The following is a 23,348-nucleotide window of genomic DNA, read 5'->3' on the forward strand; positions in this document are numbered from 1 at the left end:
TTTGGTTTTTTCAAGACAGGGTTTCTCTGTGTAGCCCTGGCTGTCCTGACACTCACTCTGTAGACCAGGCTAGCCTCGAACTCAGAAATCTGCCTGTCTCTGCCTCCCAAGTGCTGGGATTAAAGGAGTGCGCCACCAACACCCGGCGAGAAATTTTTTAAAAAGGCATCCAACATCTACCTCTGGCCTCAATACCTACCTGCATGCTTCAACCACAGTTACAGAACAAATCCAGGCACTCAATTATAAAGTCTCCACAAATCCTATCTGTTCTGATATATCTGACACCAATTATTCCACCCAAGTTTCTGGCTTCAATCACTCAGGCCTTCAGGCCTTGGTTTCCTTTCCCCCAGAACACTTAAATCCCTTTACTTCTGGCCAGTCAAGGAGACATTTTAGCATTCTTCTTGTCTCCTTGTCAAATGATCTACACTAAAGCTCTTTCTTTTTGCAAACACCTATCACAGTAGTGACATACCACAGTATAGTAAAAATTATAGCACATAAACTAGCAAAGGAAATACACAGTTAACAACAAAAAAAAATCAAGTGGGGCTTGGGGGAGGACTCATGGAATCCCAACACTTGGTAGGCTGTGAAAGAAGGACTGTCACAAGTTTCAGACCAGCCTAGGCTATATAAAGTTCCAGGCCAGCCTGGGCTACAGAATGAGTTCCCACCATCATCACCACTACCAACACCAATGCCGACACCATCACCACCACAACAACAACAAAATCCAAAGGAACAGGAGAGGAAAAAGCAGCCAAGAACAAACATGACAACTTGAAAACAAGAAAACAGACTTAAATAAGTCTATAGCTCCAAATGGTCTTAGGTATTTAAGACCCAGGCATGACTATCAGAGTTTTATATTGAGTAAAAAAGCAAGACCCAGTGAAAGCAGTTTCTTCACTTTCTTCATTATATTTTTTTACTTTCCTATATGTATGTGGGGGTTGGGGGCCCATGTGCCATGTATGGAAGTCAGAGGACAACTCTCAGCTTTCAGGAGCTGTTTCTCTCCGTGGATCATATGGGATTAAACTCAGGTCTTCAGGCTTGCAGGCTTTGATACTTGCTCAGTAATTAATGGAACAAATAGAAAATTGTTTAAAATGCAAGAGTTACATATGCAACTCGATGATAACACAGTACTTGCAAATATTTCACTGATCCCCTGGATACCAAAGTCTTCTCAAAAGTTGGAAGACCTGGGCACCACTACAAACAACTGCTCCAAAACACCAGACCGTTTACAAACCAGCAAGGAACAAGACTGACAGAAGAATATGTGCTTTAAAAAAAAAAAAAAACTGGGCCATGTAGTGTAGATAGTGGTACAAGTCTTTAATCCTAGTTCTCGTGAATCATAGGCAGGTGGGTCTCTGAGTTCAAGGCCAGCCTGGTCCACAGATCATGTAATAGTCAGTGTGTAATGGCCTATGAGGAGTTCCAGGACAGCCAAGCTACACAGAGAAACCCTCTCCCCCAAAAAAAAGCGTATTAGCAAAGCACCGTAGGGCTGAGGAAGAGGTGTCTCAGTAGTAATGTGTCTGCTGTGCAAGCACTAGGACCTGAAAACTCACATGAAGAGCTAAGCCTCGTGGTGCATGCCTGTAACTCCAGCAGGAGAGGAGGAGACAACAGATCTCTGAAGCGTATTATTAGCCAGAGGTCAGAAAACAACTTGTGCAATGGGTTATCTCCTTCCACCATGTTGAACCTGTGTGACAGTTCGTCTAGGGAGTGGCAGGATTAGAAGGTGTGGCCCTGTTGGAGTAGGTGAGTCACTGTGGGTGTGGGCTTTAATACCCTCATCCTAGCTGCCTGGATGCCAGTATTCTGCTAGCAGCCTTCAGATGAAGATGTAAAACTCTCAGCTCCTCTGGCACCATGCCTGTTTGGATGTTGCCATGTTCCTGCCTTGATGATAATGGACTGAACCTCTGAACCTGTAAGCCAGCTCCAAATAAAAGTATTTTTTAGGACTTTTCAAGACTTACCTTGGTCATGGTGTCTATTCACAGCAGTAAACTAAGACAACCTGGAACTTTTTTGTTTAGGCTAGACTTTCCAGCTACATAGTCCCTAGTCTGTCTGTCTCCCCGCTGCTATTGCTAGGGTCACAAATGGGTGCTACTCTGTCTTGCTTTTTATCTGAGCTTTAGGTGCAGTGAGATCCTCTCTCAAAAAACAAAAGTGGAGGGCCAGCAAGATGGCTCAGCAAGTAAAGGTGGCTGAGGTCCTGTCTGACAACCTGAGTTTTTAACCCCTGAGTCCCACATGATGGAAGGGAAAACCAATTTCCACAAGGTGTTATCTGACCTACACACACACACATACATATACACATAAGCAAAATTTTAATAAGAAGAATGTGAAGAGTGATAGAAGCACCTGATGTCAACCTTTAACTTCAATATTCAAGAAACACATGCATGCCTGTGTATATGCACACCCACACATGCAAATACCCACTGACAAGTACATATAACACACACACACACACACAAACAAAAGCCAAAGAAGACCAATTAATGATCTATGTAGGAATAATGTTTATATGCACTGTGTGAAGATGTGTCTCTGTCCTTCCTTGAAAGAGGAATTCTAGGATAAAATAGTCAGGCACTTAAAATTCACCATCCGAAGGCAGAGGAAGTGGGACATATGAAACTGAGGAGAGGTAACCAGCCATGTAGCAGGACAAAAAATAGTATAAATGTGATAACTGAGTTACAAGCTAGTTAGGGGAAAAAACTAGATTAAGGCCTAGGAATTTATAAATTTATAAATAAATAAGCCTCCAAGTCATTATCATCAGACACTGGGGCACAGGTGGCAAAGCTCCCAGTTACAAATGACCCAAATCGACTAAGGTCAATGGCTCTGAAGTTATCCTGGAAGCAATTTTAAGAGAATGATACCCATTCCCCCAAAAAAAGGGGTGGTGGGTTTTCGTTCTTCAATGGGTAATAGACGTTAGTCATTGTTTGGGGGGCGCCGACCACTAGCGCCCCTCGCCCCAACAAAGTAAAGGAAGTTAGAGACTCAGAGATCTCTGTCTCTCTTTCATTTTCTTTCCTCTATCCTTCTGTCTCTCTTATCTAATTTTAGGAGAAGAATGGAGAGAAGAGATAAAAAGAAAAGGATGGAAATACAGGAATGATAGGATAAAAGGGTAGCTTATTGATTCTACTTTTAGACTAAAGAACAACAAGACAAATATTTATATATATATATATATACACATATATATTGTTATGCATATATACATATAAATATATATTTATATATAAATGTGTATTTTATATATTTGTATATTTTATTTATATATAAATATTTATGTGTGTATATGTGTGTGTTTCAACTATACCTATGCAATTCATTTAAAAATGTAATGTAAAGTTCTAGTCCTTGAAAGCTGCTACTGCAAACTGTTTAGAATAATAAAGACAATTAAGAAATTCAAGTTAGTAGCCAATCAAACTTGTGGTCATGTTAGCTACTAGTCTAAGTACAGAAATAAGCTTTATTAAGTTGAACAGATAATGGATAACATTTGCCTACGCAGATATACTATAGAGAGATGATCTTCAGAATCTTCAGTATATGGCATTTAAAGATGTTTTACTAATATAAGGCTTTTCATGACAGTGAGACATGTCTGCTCCTGGCAGCATCCTACTTCATTCTACTTCAAAGATGATGAACATAGAAGAACCACCTTATGGAGTTTGCTTCAAATGTGACAAACTAACCACTGGACAAGAAACTGCCCTTGCTTCAACTGCTGACAATATGCTGTCCAAAATGGACAAACAGGACACAGGGAAGTTGACTGCTGAGCTTTGCCAAGACAAGGTAGGCAGTCCTTCATAATCCCTGTTTCACAAAAAAAAGTCTGTCAGATATTCTGGGCCAGAGGCTGAAGATGATGTTCCAAGGACACAGAGGAACCTTGGGAGACTGTCCAGGTAGCCAGGAACCTCTGTCATTTCTACAGTTTTGGAAGCTGCTTGCTCTGTACTTCCTGTTTACTCAGGTAAATTTATCCTTCTCAGATCTCAAACAGGGTTAAAGATAGATAGCTATAGTCTCACAATTAAGCTTAAGCTGTCTAGGATTCAAGATAACTATTTAAGGTCTAAGAAGATATTTATAGGTTGATAAATTCAAGTTATGATAGAAAATGAATTAGGTACAGAACCTTGGACTCACCAAGATAGGATAGATAATACTTTCTCCAACGTTACCAAATATATATAGACTGGACATTGTGAATGTAACTCTTACCTGATGGTTTCCATAACTATTCTTATTGTATACAGTTCATTGATGTTAGAGAAAGAGCCTTTTATTGAACTAGAAGAGGGAGATGTAGGGATGGATGATGCATGTGCACTGTGTGACGCTCCTAACTGACCTATAGCAAAGGCAGGAAGTAGGTGGGACAGCCAGCGGACAGCAAGGAACTCTGGGATAAAATAGGCACTTAAGACTTGCCATCCAGACTCAGAGGAAGTTGGACATATAAAACTGAGGAGAAGTAACCAACCATGTAGCAGGACGCAGACTGGAATAAACAGGATAACTGAGTTACACGCTAGTCAGGGGACAAGCCTAGATTAAGGCCTACGCATTTGTTAATAAAATACAAGCCTCCATCCAACTGGGTATTAAGAAACTGGGGCACAGGTAGAAAAGCAAGAAGTTACAGAACAAAAAGATGAAAGAAAATAATAAATAGATACCAACGAATTTCAGGAGGCCAGGAAACAAAAGGAAAAAAATAAACACTAAACCAAAAGCAGGTCTGTCCTTGGTGGCAGGGAGGCAAGCACCACAGCTCTATGCAGCCCACAGCAGCCTGAGTTCTTTTCAGAGAACTCTCTACTCAGCCACATCCAGAATTGTTGGCTTTGACACAGAAACTAATTAAAACAAATATGAAGCAGACGTGTAGTTTATTAAAATAGAAAGGAAATCAGGGGAAAGAATAAGACTCACCTAGCATCACAGATATAGGCTTCTCAGAGAAGAAACACAATTTATTAAAAAGACACTATATTAAAAAGACAGTTGCCGGGCAGTGGTGGCGCACGCCTTTAATTCCAGCACTTGGGAGGCAGAGGCAGGTGGATTTCTGAGTCTGAGGTCAGCCTGGTCTACAGAGTGAGTTCCAGGACAGCCAGGGCTACACAGAGAAACCCTGTCTTGAAAAAACAAAAAACAAAACAAAACAAAAAAAAAAAAAGACAGTTAGTAAGACATAGAGGCGGCCCATCTTCTCAAGAGACTTGCAATTATATCTTAGCATACTGCTTTGGTTACTTTTGATTTATATGGCTTTTTTTAAAAAAAGGCTTCCTTTTCTTTTTTTTTTTTTTTTAAGATTTATTTTTTATATATGGATACACACTGTAGCTGTCTTCAGACACACCAGAAGAGGGCATCAGATCTCATTACAGATGGTTGTGAGCCACCATGTGGTTGCTGGGATTTGAACTCAGGACCTCTGGAAGTGCAGTCAGTGCTCTTAACCACTGAGCCATCTCTCCAGCCTGAGGCTTCCTTTTCTTTCTTTTCAATAGAATTACAGGTTGGCTCTGGAGGCATCTTGAATGAGATTAAATCCAGCAGGATGTAAACAGGAGCTACAGGGCTGAACAAGACAACTGGGGCATGTATCCTTACTATAAAGATTGAGAGCTTTCTGGAAAACAGCAGGCTTATAGCTATGAAGGGGGAAAGGCCTCAAGCTAAGCAGATGTGAAAGAACTCTTGATTCTCAAGAAGCTTCAACCAAACCAGGTAAGGGCCCCCTTCCCTTTCCATGTCACCAAAATGTTCTGTGCTTCAACTCCTCCTACCAATAAGAGGCTGAAAAAGCCACAGATACTAGACCTCAACCATAAAAACTTGCATGGATGTAGCAGATTTCAGCATAATGACAAACTCCAGAGAAACAAAGGGAAAAAAAGGGGGAACAAGGGTGAGGCTTAGTTTTCTTACTAAAAGCAGCTCCAAAGCACACATGAGGTGATTATGTCTACTCCTCTCCAAGGTAAGTACAGTCTTATGTGATTATCTTTGTAATTTTGCTCTATTCAAATTGCTTCATAGTTTAAAATAGTTTTAAAGTATTATAATGATAAGAGACAAAATTAATTACAACTAAGAGGACTTCCAAATTGTTGCTATACTTAAGATGCCATTTCACTGAAATTAGAAATCATATCTACACTACTGGTAAAATAGTAATAAAAAAGGACAATGAACACAGAAAAAAAACTGGAGTTTTCCTCAGCGCTTCTTCCTCCAAGATCTTACATCATGAAAGGTATTTTGCTACTTTGTTTGAATTGGTAACTTCACAGTTAGATGACTATTTCATTAGAGAAAATTCTAAGTTCATAGGGAAGAAAATTTTACAAGTAATCCATACAAATATATACAGACATACATTAATTTAAGAAATCAGTTCTACCAGGAGTGGCAGTGCATGTCCTTCAATCTAGCACTCAAAGGGCAGAGGCAGGAGAATCTAGCCCAGTCCACCCAGTAAATTCAGGATAGCCAGGCGTACAATGTGACCCTGTTTCAAAAAACAAAAAAATAATAATTCTAAGACTTTCTACCAATAACCATATTTATAACTCAATTAACTAATTTGCTAAAATGTTGGCATGTGTAAACAGGATATAAATGGGAGAGTAAGACCGTCTTTATTATCAAATTTGTATTGAAAAGTCATTTCTTGAAGAAGTACAAGCTAAGGATAAATAGAAACTGTTACAGTCATAAAGTCACACACTGCACCCCAGCGTCACATATGTGCTATACACGTGCTGCCCTATGGATGAGCTCCATCCACTGTGGAATTAAAGCTTACACTGAGCTTCTTCAAGGATAGGAATGAAGAAAGTGAGTAAAGATAACGGAGAGGAGCCCACCAGCACACGGGAAAGGCAGACACATTGGCATGTAGGTAGATATCATACTGAGACAGGCAGGACAATGGTACCTTATAGAATAGGGCATGATACGACAAGGGCCCTAGGTTCTGATGATAACAGACAATGCAAAGGACCAAGTAGACACAAAACAAAAGAACAAACCTTGGTACCAAAGAAGGCAGCAAAAGGAAAGGGAAAAAGACAATACACAATATTACTTTCTCTGATTTTCCCAGGGCACAGGACAACAAAGACCAAAAGCCACAGTCATTCAACAATAGTTCATTAAAAAAAAAAAAAAGAATGATACCCAACGATACTAATGAACTAGTAACAAACTAATTCTGTGCCTCATGATAGGGGTTCCCTATAGCATCATCCAAAAGAACGTCTAGTCCAAGGACATGCACCACCATTACCTTTAACAAGTTAACTCAGAAAAGGAAGAGCCCTGGCCTAGCTAGTAGAAGTTCCTGGGACCAATGGTAATAACATGATGACATTTGCCATCAATAGAAAGGCAACATCTGAGGTACAAAATCCACAGCTTGCTGGAAAAGCCACACTGCCAAGCTGGAAAGGGGGAAAGGCTATACAGAAGCCATGACCAGACTGCTACCACTGATGAGTTTTCTGTGTGAAATTAAAAATATCTATGAAAATCAAAGATTAAAATATTATGTTATGTGGGCCAGGATGGAAAGAAAGCAACTCATACACTGAGAAGACTGTAAATTAATTTCTTTGAAATAAACTATATGGCAATACTGACTACAATAGTATTTATAACAGCTCCCCAAAATAAAGTGAAATGCAAAGTAACTTTCTTAAAAACGTAGGAGAGTGATGATGTACATCTTCAATCCTGGCACTCAGGAGGCAGGGCAGGTGAGTTCAAGGCTAGTCTGTGCTTCAGAGCACTGACTGCTCTTCCAGTGGACCCAGGTCAATTCCCAGCCCACCTGGTGATTCAAAACCATCTGTAATTCTAGTTCCAGGGGATCCAAGGCCCTCTTCTAGCATCAGGCATGCAAGTGGTCACAGACATGTATTCAAGAAAAACACTCATATACATAAGACAGGAAAAAAAGGTTTTCAAAGAAAAGAAAATGTACTATGTACTAATATGAGACACTGTCCAATACATGTTGAAGAAAATAAGGAAGAGAAAAAGTGTTAACCAGATCTCCACTTAAGCATTGTCACAAAGCAAACTACCTAAATATTCCAACAAAATAGCTAGACATACTGATCCGTTCTTGCTAACATCTCTTAAGTACATAATTATAGTCAAATAAAAATTAGAAAAATCCCTTATTGAGAATGGATGAACAGCCGGGCAGTGGTGGCGCACACCTTTAATCTCAGCACTTGGGAGGCAGAGACAGGTGGATTTCTGAGTTCGAGGCCAGCCTGGTCTACAGAGTGACTTCCAGGACAGCCAGGGCTACACAGAGGAACCCTGTCTCGAGAAAAAAAAAAAGAGAGAGAGAATGGATGAACAAAGGGACCTGGACCTTTATTTTATCCACTCATTTTTATTTCACAGCCAATAGTTACTGCTTTTGACATTCTGACATAGGGTAGTGGAGAAAAACTACCCTAAACACTCCGAAAACAGCTGCCATGAATCTGATCATCAATGCCATCTCCTAAATAACAAAGCGATGTAATCTTAGGACAACTTTTCAGATACTATCAGCCCAACTTAACACTTAGGAAGCACCTACTGAATGCATCTATGCTGGCCTCTAGGGTGCCCCCCCTCCTTTTTAAATATCTTAAGATCTGGGAGAAAGTAAACAAAGTGGCAAAAAAACAAAAAGTATATGTAATTCATGGTAATATATTAAAAATAGTCACAATATATCAAAATTAAAGGAATGTGAAAAATCACAGTTCTGTTTAGTATCCTATCATAGCCTAAAACCAGCCAGTCAGAATTCATTCTACATTTTTCATCACACTGTTTTGCTTTCTTTTGTCTTGTTTTTAAGTTCACCCACCATCAACCATTTATGACAATGAATCCACTTACTCTACAGTGACTCTTGTGCATGTAGAAAGCATACGTACTTCAATTTTCAACACCACTGATAAAAACTTCACATTGTTATACATTGCTTTTCTTTTCAAGATTTTTTTCTATTTTATTTTTATTTTTACTTTAAGTGTGTGCATTTTGCCGGTATGTATATGTACACCACATGTGCACAATACTCCCAGAGACTAGAGGAGGATGTTGGATCCCCTGGAACTAGAGTAACAGTGGTTATAAGCCATCATATGGGTGCTGGAAACTGAACCCAAGTTCCACTGCAAGAGTTATAATTACTCTAAGACTGAGCCATCTCCCCAACCCAGGTATACCACTATTAAAACTATAAAACCATTCCCATATCCTTTGTAATATCATCTCACAAATGAGTTCTCAATTATTCTCTCTCTTCGTTTCATGTATCTGCTAATTCTACTATTACACTGACAATAGCAATGTTACTAAATAAAAAATAGTTGAAGCCAGTAGTGGTAGCACTTGCCTTTATCCCAGCACTCAGGAGGCAGAGGCAGGAAGAGCTCTGTGAGTTCAAGGCCAACTTTATCTATAGAGTGTTTTTTTTTTAGGACAGCCAAAGGTAAGCAAAAAGACCCTGCCTTTAAAAAAAAAAAAAACTTGAATATTTCCCATATTTCTATAATTGCAAATTTGTAAATGAAATCCTAATACCATTATAATAGATCATCTCCAGTCAGACAACATCTTAGCACAACAGTCAGACACATAAAAAGGATGAGGCACACCATGATGTCTTCCTTTATTAAGTACACAGACACAAGGATCAAGTGTAACTCTGGGATAGAGCATAGTCCTAGTAACACATAAGGCTCAGGGTTCAACCTCCAGCATTGCACTTGATCAATACAAGAATACAGGGAAATGGAATCTTTCTGAGACTGCATTACCAGCGGGATAAACACGCATGGAAAGAGCAACTCCAGAATACACACATTCTCTATTTGAAACGAACTTTAGGGACTGTTTCCAGGGAAACACAGGTCTGCCCACCAGGAAGACAGTTATAACTTGTTGACATCTAGTTCTAAAATATTTCCAGAAGCTGCATCTTAGTCTATAATCCTGGCCATCACTATCTATCCCTCTTAAGGCAGGAGAGTAGGCATTGAGACCTAATTTCACCTAAGATAAATTGTAAAGATCTTAGAATAATCACATGGCTCTAAGGCTGTTCACTGTTCAGTCTTGTCCATGAAACTGGAATGGCAATTCCTGGAACACACAGGCAAGAATTCTGTTTCTCCAATACAATTAAATCAGTAAATATTAAGTCAACTCACATATAACTGCTACTGTGGGGAAAATAAATTCCCTGAGATCTCAATAAAAATGCATGGACCTATCTACAGCATGGATGCCCTAAGTCTGTTTGTATTCAAAATAAATAAATAAATAAATAAATCTTGTTAGAAGCTGGGCATAATGACTCACACCTGTAATCCCAGCATTTGGAGGAATGAGGCAGGAAGAAGATAGCTGGGGTTAGACATTAAGACCCTGTCTCAAAAAAAGAAGAGGAGATGAAGGAGGAGGTCCCCAACATGGTGGCTCACACTTATAATTACAACACTTGAAAGTCAGAGGGTCACTGAAAGTACAAAGCCAGCATGGTCTACACAGCAAGTTTCAGGAACCTATTGCAAACAAAAGAAAAACCTTACTAACATTATTTCCTCTTCCACAATGAAGCAGCATAATTTTAAAATGCCAGATTTGTACTTCATCCAGAAAAAAATGATAATTACCACTTTGTTCCAAATTCCAGAGAAGACCCAATATTATTTCTTTCATTATTAGTTCCCCTGAATGCTAACCTAGAACAAGAAGTAAAAATGTCTCAGTGTCTGTAAAAGACTAACTAAGTCATCCATGACTTGACATCCCTCTTTTTAAAAGGAGGATGATGAGCCAGCAAGATGGCTCAGCATGAAAAGAGCTTACCACACAAGCTCAACTACCTGGATTTGGTCTCTAGAGCCCTCATAATGGTGTAAGGAGAGAGCTGACTATACAAACTTGTCTCCTATTTTACACAACCATACAAAATACATATATGTGCAATAATAAAAATTTATTTTTCAATTGGAGGTTTTAAAATGGCATTTAAAATCAAAAAGACAAAACAATACTCAACAGAAAAACCAATAAGAATAGCATTGATTCAATAGGGATTGAAGGTGTAAGAAAGTGAAAGAGCACATTCTTGGTATGCCCAACACCCCAGATAAATATCCCAAAACAAATGAAAGAATGCAGTTTAACACATGAAAGAATGCAGTTTAACACAGGCAGTAGGGGAAGTGGCTGAAAGGTCAGCAACTATAGTCAGCAAGCCTAGCATACCTGGGTGATCTTTATCAATTTGTAAAAATCTGTGCCCTGTCTTCTTCTCCAATGGGAATAACTGCAGGAAGTATCTCAAAATTGTTAAAGATTATATGAGTTAAATTATGTAAAGCAGTTAAAATTTGACCACTTCCACCAAACAGAAAAAAATCTAAAGTTTTAATAACACTGTTAAAGAAGCTACTGGGAAACAGGCCATTCCATACAGTAATTATTACAAGCCTTAGGAAGAACAATTTTTAAGTCCCACTTTTGCAAATTTACCCCAGTGATATTTTTCTACAGGTGAGAGGAGACTGGCACCCCGAGGTTTTTATTTTATTCTAGGCCTCTTCATGCCCATAAAATGCCATTATTAAATCAAGGGCAGCAAACTCACAGAGCATTGTAGAGTCGTTTGTACACTATAGAATCAGGAAACTGATTTACTGATAAGAACAACCAGCAAAGATGTAAAACAATGTTACCTTTTTCGTGAGAGCAGACAGCAGCAGGAGGAAACATTTATTGTTGCTTGCTTTGAACTGAGAGAAACTAAAAGCACTGAGAAGAAACTGGCAGATGAGAGACCAGAAAGGAGGGAATCTTTCGCTATAGACTATTTTGGCTTTTATATTCAATAATATATAAATATTACAGTGCCAAAAGTAAAGTAAAAAAATTTCCAGCTCTAGTTGCTAGCCCTGACTATTATTATTTGCAGGGTCTTGCTAACGCCTGAATCCTTTTTCTTAATCCGTCTGCTCCAGCCTCTAACCCCTATTAAAGTATGTAGTGTAAGTGGATTAAGGCAGTGGTGCCACGGCACACCAGGTGCACTGCACACATCAATGCTTTTGTCAAAGACGCATGTGTCATGTGTCTCCTTTTAGACCGATGTTCTCGTATTAATGAATAAGGCGCCCTTAACTAGATAAAACCCAACACTTGATTCCTAATTCGCTCAGTGATTTCCTCCTCCTTCTGGTGTAAGGGGTATTCTATATCTGACTGCTCTGGAGCCCAATTCTCGGTCACTCCAGCAGATCACATACTCCACTGACAGCTCAACAGTCCCTTTTTATGCAAGCCCCTCCCCTTCCCTCCTCCCTCAACCCCACCAGCTCCAGAGCTCCGTCCCTCACCCAGACACAGTTCAGACGCTCCCCCCTCCCCAAGGTCCTAACCTGCAGTTATAAGACCCTCTCCCTGGCCCTCATCATCCTGTGACCCAACCGACCCAATTCAGATCCCAAATCACTCCCTCCCAGTCAATCTAAATCACTTCTAAGGCTCTTTTCCCCGAACCACGCAGGTAGCTGTACACCCTTTCGCAACAAGTACACGACTGACATCTCCACACCAGATTCCCCCCATGTACCCGCTCCTCCTCCCTGCCCTCTCGCCCTACACACTGAATGAACCCTTTACCCCATCACTCGCCCACCCTGACCTCCTCGAAAATTCTCAGCCTAGTTCCCCGCACATGCTCTCCTCTCCTCCCCACCCCCGTCCCACCAGTGACAGCTCAGTCACCTCCAACCCCTTGTTGTCTGCGCTCTCCCCCCAAGCTTCCCCCTGACAGATGCGAGATGGCTCCCAGATCTCTCCCAGGGCTCCCCCGACCCCGCAAGACCACACGGCCCAGGTCACCTCTCCGGGGCTCCACTCACCCACTCTCCCGCATTACGTTGCTGTCCCCGCAGTCGCAGGCGCCCCCGGCCTGGCTGCGGAACATGTTGAAGTCGTGTCCAGTGTGGTCGCCCTGGTGGAAGCACTCCGCGCACAGCGACATGCAGGGGGAGATGCCGCACGTCCGGCAGCGGTAGGCCACGAAGTTGGCCGTCCAGACCAGGCCGCAGAGCGCTGCGGGATCGTAGGCCCGCACGGCCGCGCAGAACTCATCGTAGCCGCCGCCGCCGGCCAGAAGGCACTTACACCACTCCAGGGCATCCTCCTCGGCCTCGCCGGGGCCGCCGCCGCCCGCTGCCTCCTCGCCGCCCGCAGCTCCGGCCAGCGGCCGCTCTGCGTTCAGCACCCGCTCCAGCAGCGCCTGCAGCTCCTCGGCTCCCGCACGGTTATCCGGCCGGCTGAGAGCGGCCTTCAGGTGCGCGGCGGTGGCTGCCTTATCTAAGGCCGGCCCCTGCGCCGGCACCTCCGGCTGGGGCGGCTGCGGGCCCCCGACGGCCGCCGCGGCCGCCGCCGCCATGATGAGAGCTCAGAATTTGGAGAGTCCAGGGCCCCCGGCTCCTCCCGGGAGGGTGGGGGAATTGACTGCTGCGATGGCTCGGCCCGCCCAACTCTCGCGATAGCCTGCGCCGCAGAGCGCTTCTGCGAGGTCCCCGCCCCTGCTCACGCCCTCTGCCAAGCCCCGCCCCTCATCGAGCTCACGCACCGCCACCACCCACCAGGCTGGGGCTCTGCCCCTAAGGTCCTTCTCTACCTGTTGGCTCCCAACTTTCAAAACTGACAACTACTTACACAAGAACTCGGCGCAAAGACAATCTTTAAGAAAAGTAGTTTTTCTGCAGTCGGGATGTAATGTATGAGAGAAGAATAAATAAAAAGAAAAAAGAAAAGTGGGTTTTTGTCTTTATTTGCCTGGAACATAGGAATTACACACAACATCTACCAGATGTGTTTTAGACATCTGTATCTGGTCTTCAGATGTTGATTGCTGTTCTCAGGGCCTAATACTACTGGATTCCTGCTGATACTTGAAGCTGCCTCCTAAATATTTCCCTGAGTCAGTTCTTAGCCTCATACTGCTTCCAGGTGAATCTCCTAAAATAAATTCTTTTAAAAGGTAAGATTTTTTTTTTTGTCTTGATTTTCTTTGGTTTTTATTGAGACAAGGTTTCTCTATGGAACTCGCTCTGCAGACCAAGCTGGTCTGAAACTCACAGAGCTCTTCCTGTCTCTGCCTTCTGAGTGCTGAGAATAAAGGGGTAAAGGGGGTGCCCACCACTGCCCACATAAAAAGTAAGGTTGGGGTTGGGGGGGTTGTCTTTTTAAAAATTACATTCAATTTATTTGTTTGAGTAGAAGTCCTCTAATACACATATAATCAGAGAACACCTTGTGGAAGTTGGTTCTCCTTACCATGTGGTATCAGTCCTGAGGACTGAACTCACGCCCTCAGGCTTGGCCTCAAGCACGTTTACTCGCTGAGCCCAGTCCTTGGCGCTCTTGTTATCCTCTTACCTAAACTCTCTAGCGGAGTGAACGACCAAGATCCTTACATTTTCTCTTCAAAATCCACCAATATCGCTGTTTCTCACTGTCTGTAACAGAGAGAGACAGACACCGGGACCAACCACCGGAACCGGTTCACCGTTCGTGAGAGTTGTTGGTTAGTTTGCTTGCTTCTTTATGGGTTTTAAGACATCTCCTGTGGTCCAGACTGGCCTCAAGCATTCTGTGTAGGTTAGGATGACCTTGAACTCCTAACTCTATATCTCAGTGCTGGAATTATTGAACTATCCCTGGTTTATAGGGGCAGGGGTTAAACCCAGAGCATCGTGCATGCTACATAAGCACTATACCAACTGAGCTACATTCCCAGGGTTGCTGGAGAGTTGAGTCAGTGGTTAAGAGCACCAGCTGCTTGGCCAGGAGAGTGTGAGTGGGTGGGGGAGCACTCCTATACAGGAGGTGGGATGGGGGTTGGTGGAAGGGTAACTGGGAAGCAGGGTATCATTTGAGATGTAAAAGAATGGAATGATTGATTTAAAAAAAAAAAAAAGCACCAGCTGCTCTTCCAGATGACCCAGGTTTTATTCCTAGCACCCAGATAGCCTCTCACTATCTTTAACTCTAATTTCATGGAACCCAACGCCCTCTCCTGGCCACTGCATGCAAGTGGCGCACAGTAAAACACCAATGCAGGCCAAAAAGAAAAATGTGTAAAAAACTATTTAAAAAATTGAAAGGTTCTGATTTATTCAATAACTGTCTTGAGCAGTAAATTCTCATTCCCACAGCATTGCTAATTGATTGTTTTCCTGGGGGCTTTGGGGATTGGAATGGGTTATTTGTTCTGAAATACTTTGTAACTCAGGCTACCTTCAAACCAGAGCCGCCTGCCTTGGTGCCAGGATTAGTAGCTTGTTCCACCACTGTGGCTGGTAACGTTCTTGAGGGCAAAGAACTAGTCTTCCTTCTCACTGCTTGTAACACTCAAATACCGGTCTGATTATTGCTAACTGGGAATTATTACAGTGGACAACACTCCTTGAGTTTCCAGTATGTATCAACTCTTTAATGTTTGTTTCTTTTAGCTTGTTCTATCAGCCTGTTCAGTAAGAGCTAGCAGAGGAAACAACCTTTAAGTAATTCATCTTTAGGAACACATCTGTGTTCTTCCCAGTACTAGCCTCAGATGTCCCAGGGAGAAGCTGATAGCAACCTGGCAGACATTTGGTGAGCCAATTTGCTATATAAATAAGGCAAGGTGGAAATCTTTGGGGCTTTGATATATGCAGATAAAGAAGCTTTCCTGGGAATTTTTTTAAGTGATGAGGGGACTGGGCCATACAATGATATTAATATTAATAACAACAACAAAAACAACAACAACCACAACATTCTGAGAACTACATTTGTGTCTTCAAAATGTCTCAAAGACCAGTTTGCAGAGGAGTTAATGTAGGCCAAACCCTAAATGCACAGTCATGCTTTTTCCCAAAAATATTCTAAAACATGAGCTGAGAAACTTGCTAAAAATGCTCTTGTTTCACTAATAAGCAAACGAGAGAACTGCAGAAGGTACAGCTGCAAAATCTTAAAGGACTCAATCATTTCCAACGGGGGTGGAGAGAACCGTGGTGCAACCAACACTCGAGAAAAAAAAGGCAGGAAGGTCAGAAGTTCAAGGCCATCCTCAGCTATGTAGGGAATTCAAGGACATACTGGGCTACCTGAAACCCTGCACCAAAATCAAATTAAAAGATAAAGCCGAGCCCAGGTAGTGGCACACATCTTTTAATCCCAGCACTTGGGATGAAGAGGCAGTTGAATCTCTTGCGTTGTAGGCCAGCCAGGTCTACAGAAACCTTGTCCTGAAAAACTAAAAAAAAAAAAAAGAAAAGAAAAAAGATGAAGCCAGTTGTAACAGTAACAGTGTACATCTATAGTCCCCAGTGTTCCAGACATTAATATTTGTTAATAGAAAAATGTTCTGGAGCTGGGTGTGTAGATGCCTGTAATCTCAGTATTTGGTTTTTGTTTATCATTAGTCTGTTTTGAAATTTGTTTTTTTGTGTTGTTTTGTTGTTTGTTTCGAGACAAGGTTGTAGCTGGCCTGAAACTCATAGAGATGTGCCTGCCTCTGCCTCTCCAGGTGTTGGGACTTGGGATCAGAGGCGTGTACCACCACACCAGGCATCCGCCCCTACATAATCAAGCCCAACCTCAGCTACACAATAACCTGCCTCACCAAATAATTTTTTTTTTTTTTTTTTTTAGAAAATGAAGAAAGGACAGACAAAGAGCTGTTTTAAAGGCTATGAAATGAGTATTACTTTGGCAGGTAAAATAACAACGACCTCTGAACCTCTGCATGTTAAGTCTTTTTTTTTTTTAAGATTTATTTATTATATATATGAGTACATTGTAGCTGTCTTCAGACACACCAGAAGAGGACATCAGATCCCAATACAGATGGTTGTGAGCCACCATGTGGTTGCTGGGAATTGAACTCAGGACCTTTGGAAGAGCAGTCGGTGCTCTTAACCACTGAGCCATCTCTCCAGCCCCGCATGTTAAGTCTTAATGTGATCATGCAACAGAATAACTTGCCCTGATGTTAGCCCCAATGGTTGCCACTTGATTTGGTAACTGTGCTATGCTCACAGAAGGGAGATGGCCCGTATTTGTAGGACAAACAGAAACTGAGACATTAGTATTGTGATTTCCTCCATGACTGTCTCCTTGCCCTCTGCTGAGAGAGGGACACTGGATGCTAGCTAGGATGGTCACTTCTTCCCAGGGGTTCAAAGTGGACCTGACAAATAAGAGTCCCTTCTGCTGTGTTGTGAAGTTGTAGAGAGTCCAGCACAGAGCTAGGGTTAAGAGAAACCCATGTACAGAGGCTATATTGGAGACAGAGGGGCTGGGCTGATGTACCAAGGGCACAGACACAGGTGCCTACAGACAGCTCTTCCTCACTGTGAGGATGGTTGAGTGTAATTCTCTTTCTCTTTTTAGGCTGAAAATGGGTTTTTCCTTCTCTTGCAATGGAGAGAGCTCCAATAAATGCAAATATTCTGTTAAGGGCCTTTATATTAATTTTGGAAAGAACTGTGTTTATCTCTCAATTATAACTTTTATCTTTTCTGTATGATTTTATTTATATTTGAGAGACAATGTGTGTAATATCACCAGGGTGAACTCTTGTTTAGCATGCTTAGGGCCCTGGATCCTAGCAAAGGATAAGAGTATTTTGCACTGCAGATCATAGCTCATGTTTGTAATCCCAGCATTTGTAACACTGAGGCAGGAGAATCACAGTTTCTAGGCCAGCCTAGGCTACATAGACCCTATCTCAGAGAGAGAATGAGAGACAGACAGAGACAGGGGTTGCCCCACCCCACCTCTGCAAGCCAGGTGTATTAATGTACAACTTTAATCCCGCCACTTGGGAGTTTGATACAAGAAGATCCCTCCCACAAATTCAAAACCAGCTTAGACTACAGAACAAGATGTTTCTCACAGACCTAAAAGAAGAGGGGGAGGGAGGCTAGAGAGATATCTTAGAGGTTAAGAACACCTGTCACTCTTCCAGAGGACTCAGGTTCAGTTCCCAACACAAACTAACACAGGCAGTTTACAAACCCCTGGAACTTGAGTTCCAAGTGCTCTGATGCCCTCTTCTGGCCTGTATGTGTACTGCATGCATATGACATGCACAAAAATAAAAAAAATTAAAACTAAAGCAGTGTAACAGTAACACTAACAACCTAGACAGGAAACCATCTAAGAGAACAATTAAAAATTGTGATAATGATGCTAGGGCTGGAGAGATGGCTCAGTGATTAAGAGCAGTGACAGCTCTTCCAGAGGTCCTGAATTCAATTCCCAGCAACCACATGGTGGCTCACAACCATTTGTAATGGAATCTGATACCCTCTTCTGGTGTGTCTGAAGACAGCCACAGTGTACCGGTATAAATAATAACAAATAAATAATATTTTAAAAAGAGAAAAAAAGAAGATGCTAAATTGTAACTCTCCACAATTGATGGCTTCTAGTGGGGGTGCAGGTGGGGAAGGACAACTCTGTTTTCTTTAAGGGGCTGGCCACTTAAAGGGGAGTTTGACCATGCTCCAGTGAGTATATGGGCAACACAAATTGGATTCCTTCCTCTTCTCTTAATCGTCTCCTCCTCCTCCCATTCCTCCTCTTCCATCTCACCTCCCTCCTGCTCCTTATTTTCTTTGAAGGGGGAGGGGTCACAAGGGTGGGGAGGCAGACCTGGGAGGACTGTGACTGTGAGTATGATCAGGGTGCCTGATATGAAATTATCAAATAATCAATAAAAATATTCTTTTGGAAAAAGAAAACTTTGAGTCACTTCAAATTTGAAGAAACTATGAATAATATAGTTACAAATATTCACTATAAGTCTTGTTGAAAAAGTAAGTTTTAATTTCTCTTAGGCACAGGGCTGTATGATGGATTTTGTTTTGTTTTGTTTTTAAGATTTATTTACTTATTATGTAAAACTCATATAATGTTTTTTGTTCTTTTATTTTTTTAAAGGTTTATTTACTTTAATTTCTCTTAGTCACAGGGCTGTATGATAAATTGATGAGGGTGTTTTGGTTTTTTTAAACATTTATTTACTTATTATGTATGTTCCGCATGAATATATGACAGAAGAGAGCACCAGACCTCATTACAGATCATGAGCCACCACGTGGGTGCTGGGGATTGAACTCAGGAACTCTGGAAGAGCAGTCAGTGCTCTTAACCTCTGAGCCATCTCTCCAGGTGATAAATTGATGTTTCATGAGAAAAGGCCAAGCATGGTGCCACATCCCTACAACACTAGCATTATAAGAGACTGAGGCTGGAGAATAGATAGTTCAAAGTCAACCTGGGCTACAGAGTGACACAATAGAGGAACAAGAAAGTAGCAAAGAGGTGGAAACATTTTACAACCTACAGCAACACAAGACACTCTCAACTTTTCAGGAAACATTTTGTTTGGTTGGTTTTGAGGTTTGGTATTTTTGTTCTTTTTGTGATTTTTTTTTTTTTTTGTTCCTCTATTGTGTCACTCTGTAGCCCAGGTTGACTTTGAACTATCTATTCTCCAGCCTCAGTCTCTTATAATGCTAGTGTTGTAGGGATGTGGCACCATGCTTGGCCTTTTTTGTTGTTTTGTTTTGTTTGAGATGAGGTCTTAAATAAGTCCTCCCTGATTTTGAATCCTATACATAGCCAAGGATAGCCGCAACTGCTACTGCTCCTGCTCCCACCTCTCTAAAGCGGGGATACTGGACTCTCACTGGTTTTGGTTATTGTGTGTCTTTACTTACTTACTTACTTACTTACTTACTTGTTTTGTTTTTTTCCAGGCAGGTTTTCTCTATGAAGCCCTGCTGTTCTGAAACTCACTCTGTAAACCAGACTGTCCCTGAACTCAGAGATCCACCTGTCTTAGCCTCCAAGTGCTGGGATTAAAAGCATGAGCCACCTCCATCCAGCAGTTCTTGTGTATCTTCTTTCTTTATGCCATTTCAGGGGTAGACATCTCACTGTAGTTTAATTTGTAATTCTTTAATAACTAATCAGCTGAGCATCTTTTCATGTGTTTAATGAATATTTATGTATGTATCTTCTTTTATAAGATGTTAATCAATCTTTTGGTCATTTTAAAATCTGGATATAAGTTATTTTTTAAAATGTTAATCACAGGTTTTGCCCATTTTGAAATTCTGGGTATTTATGATTCTGTTGCAATGTATATCACACTTCTACGAGTCTACAAGCTTGAAGAATAAGATATGCCTGTAAGTTTTTGTTGGGTGTGTGTGTGTGTGTGTGTAATGTTGTTTCTGTTGTTGTTATTATTATGTGTTTAATACAGACTCTTGTATGGCCCACGTTAGCCTCAAGCTCAGTTCATAACCAAGGATAATGTTGAATTTCTTGCTTCCCTTTCTGTTATGAAATTACAGTGGTGAGCAGCCATACCCAGCTCTAAATCTAAGTGTTATTTACTCATGTTATTGGTTATTGCAATGAATGGCTCTCTCATTTTGACATCATAACCAGTATAAATAAGAAACCTGATAAAGGGGGCTGGTGAGCTGGCTCAGCATTTAAAAACACTGATTGCTTTTCCAGAGGTCCTGAGTTCAAGTCCCAGCAACCACATGGTGGCTCATAACCATCTGTAATAAGATCTGATGCCCACTTCTGGTGTGTCTGAAGACAGCTACAGTGTACTCATATACATAAATTAACTAAATGAATCTTTTAAAAAAAGAAAAGGAAGAGAGAGAGAGAGAGAGAGAGAGAGAGAGAGAGAAAGAAAGAGAAATGTGGAGAGCCTCTCCCCAAGATGGTGCCTGGCCTTATGCTAGGGAAAGTGCTAGGACTTGTAAACAAGCCTTATAAGGAAAGCTTGCTGGCTGGCTGCATTTCCGTGTTCTGTGAGCCTATTGGTCTGCGCCACGTGGCATAGAGGGATTGGATCTTGAGTAGATATTTAAGTGTTTTCAGGGTGATGCCAGAAAGAGAAGAAAAAAGAGAGAGAAGAAAAAAGAAGATTGTTCAAGGTTCCCGAATAAACTGTTTGAAGAAGAGCTCGTAGTTGCTTCCTTACTTCCGCTGGTCGGACGGGCAGCAACAAGTGGTGGCCCGTACGGGGATCAGAAGCTCAGAACTTCAAGCAGTCGGGGTGGTGCACCGGTAAGTTCCCAGGTAATGTTGGGACACAGGAAGGCCCTCGGTAAAAGAGGCAATAAAGTTTCCGGGTAGGAATGATAAAGTTCCCAGGTAAGTGGGACAAGGGAAAGTTCTCAGTTCAGAGACTATAAGGTTCCCAGTGTTGGGACAAGTCGCATCAAGGAGCTAGAAAAGGGTAGCGATACACTAGAGCAGTTAAAAGAAGAGTGATAGCAAAAGTCTGAAAATGGAGAGAGCTCAGTGTTTCCCAATGTTCCTTAAGGGACCAGGAAAAGTGGTGATGGTTGCTATTTGCATTAATGGCTTAAACTGCTTCTTTAAATTTCTTGCCTGGATTTTTACGGGTTCAGCAAGTATGTTCTCAGAAACTATACACTCATTATCTGATACTTGTAACCAGGGTTTGCTAGCACTGGGTATCAGCAAGTCTGTTCAGACACCAGATCCTTTTCACCCGTACGACTTTTCAAATATACGCTATATTTCTTCATTGATCAGTGGTGTTGGTATTTTCATGATGGGCACAGGACTCCCTTGGTATCATGGAGTCATGGGATTGCTTCATCCTCAACCAATGGAATCCCTTCTATGGGCATATTGTATTTTAGCAGGATATTTGGTGTCTGAAGGAGCGACACTTCTTATTGCCATAAATGAACTTCGTAGGAGCGCCCAGGCCAAGGGCACATCATTTTACAAGTATGTCATAGAAAGTCGTGATCTGAGTATGAATGTTATTCTATTGGAGGACACTGCAGCTGTTTTAGGAATGATAATAGCGGCTACCTGCATGGGCCTTACCTCCATAACAGGCAATCCGTTGTATGACAGCCAAGGTTCCTTGGATATGGGCACCTTACTAGGTGTGGTCTCGGCATTCCTCATCTATACTAACACAGAAGCACTCCTAGGATGATCCATTCAACTCGAGCAAGTACAGAGGCTTACTGAACTCCTGGAGAGTGACCCATCAGTAAGGGCAATCCATAATGTCAAAGCCACAGACTTGAGATTAGGCAAAGTCAGATTTAAGGCAGAAGTTGATTTAGATGAACGAGTTGTTACAAGATCATATTTGGAAAAGCAAGATTTTGACCAAATGATGCAGGAAATTCAAGAAGTGAAAACTCCTGAACAATTGGAAGCCTTTATGCTTAAACATGGAGAAAATATTATTGATACTCTAGGAGCTGAAGTAGACAGGCTTGAGAAAGAGTTAAAGAAATGAAATCCTGAAGTTCGGCATGTAGATAGACAAGATGAGTGAGTTACTTGGGCTGTGAAGAATGCTTTTACCTTTTCTCCATATATTGCAACCTCCCATAATAAGAAAGTTATTAAGCCCAGGACAAGATGTTTCCTTTTTACCCATGCCGGTATGCATGTGGCCCCCCCTTGTGTTTATTGTATATATTGGTAGTTATAATGGTAGTTTTTTGAATTGTGATAATAGTACTTGCTTTTGTGCTATATGTTGGAATGTTTCTATATTTTCCTTTGCTACCTTCTGTGTTCAGATGCAAGTACAACTTAAGCATGGCCTGCCTTATTAAAACAAAAGGGGGGAATGGGTTCTGGCTGCTCCCCTCGTGAAAGAATAGCCCTTGCCTTATTTACCTTAAATTTTTTACAATTAGATGCCAAGGGTAGATCTGCAGCTGATCGCCATTGCAATTGGCAAGGATCCCTGAAGGGCTGTGTTAAATGGAAGAATGTCCTTACAGGGGAATGGAATGGTCCAGACCCAGTGTTGGCATGGTCGTGGGGCTCTGTTTGTGTTTTCCCACAGACACGCGATGATCTTGTGTGGGTCCCAGAGCGGCTGGTGCAGAAATGCCCTAAGGAGAATGATGTTTCTCCTAACCCTGATGAAGGAGCTGAGGCTGGCCACTGTGAATGTGAATTCCACCCGGGGAAATGTGAGCCTCGCAAGTGGCCTGGGAGGCTGGATCCACCAAGCTATGAATCATCTACGGGAATGGGCTGGAATGGGAGTGTTGGGAATACTTGTGATCTTTATTAGCGTTCTGTGCCTGTGGTGCCTTTGCCATTATTAGAGCTGT

General features: G+C 41.8%; 1 protein-coding gene and 1 pseudogene across 2 annotated transcripts in view; one reads left to right on the forward strand and one right to left on the reverse strand.

Annotated features, from left to right (window-relative positions):
* Ubr3 (ubiquitin protein ligase E3 component n-recognin 3) overlaps window positions 1-13,576 on the reverse strand; it is a 145,784-nt gene extending 132,208 nt beyond the window's left edge. For both annotated transcript variants that reach the window (XM_028762877.1, XM_028762876.1), the window contains exon 1: window positions 13,041-13,576. In XM_028762877.1, the coding sequence (XP_028618710.1) occupies window positions 13,041-13,576 (536 nt within the window). The remainder of the gene's footprint in view (window positions 1-13,040) is intronic.
* Window positions 13,577-21,511: 7,935 nt separating this feature from the next.
* Window positions 21,512-22,552, forward strand: LOC114617437 (annotated as a pseudogene).
* The last annotated feature ends 796 nt before the right edge of the window (window positions 22,553-23,348 follow it).

The sequence above is a fragment of the Grammomys surdaster genome, unplaced genomic scaffold (assembly GCF_004785775.1).
Source record: "Grammomys surdaster isolate TR1022 unplaced genomic scaffold, NIH_TR_1.0 136, whole genome shotgun sequence".
In the NCBI taxonomy this organism is placed as follows: domain Eukaryota; kingdom Metazoa; phylum Chordata; class Mammalia; order Rodentia; family Muridae; genus Grammomys; species Grammomys surdaster.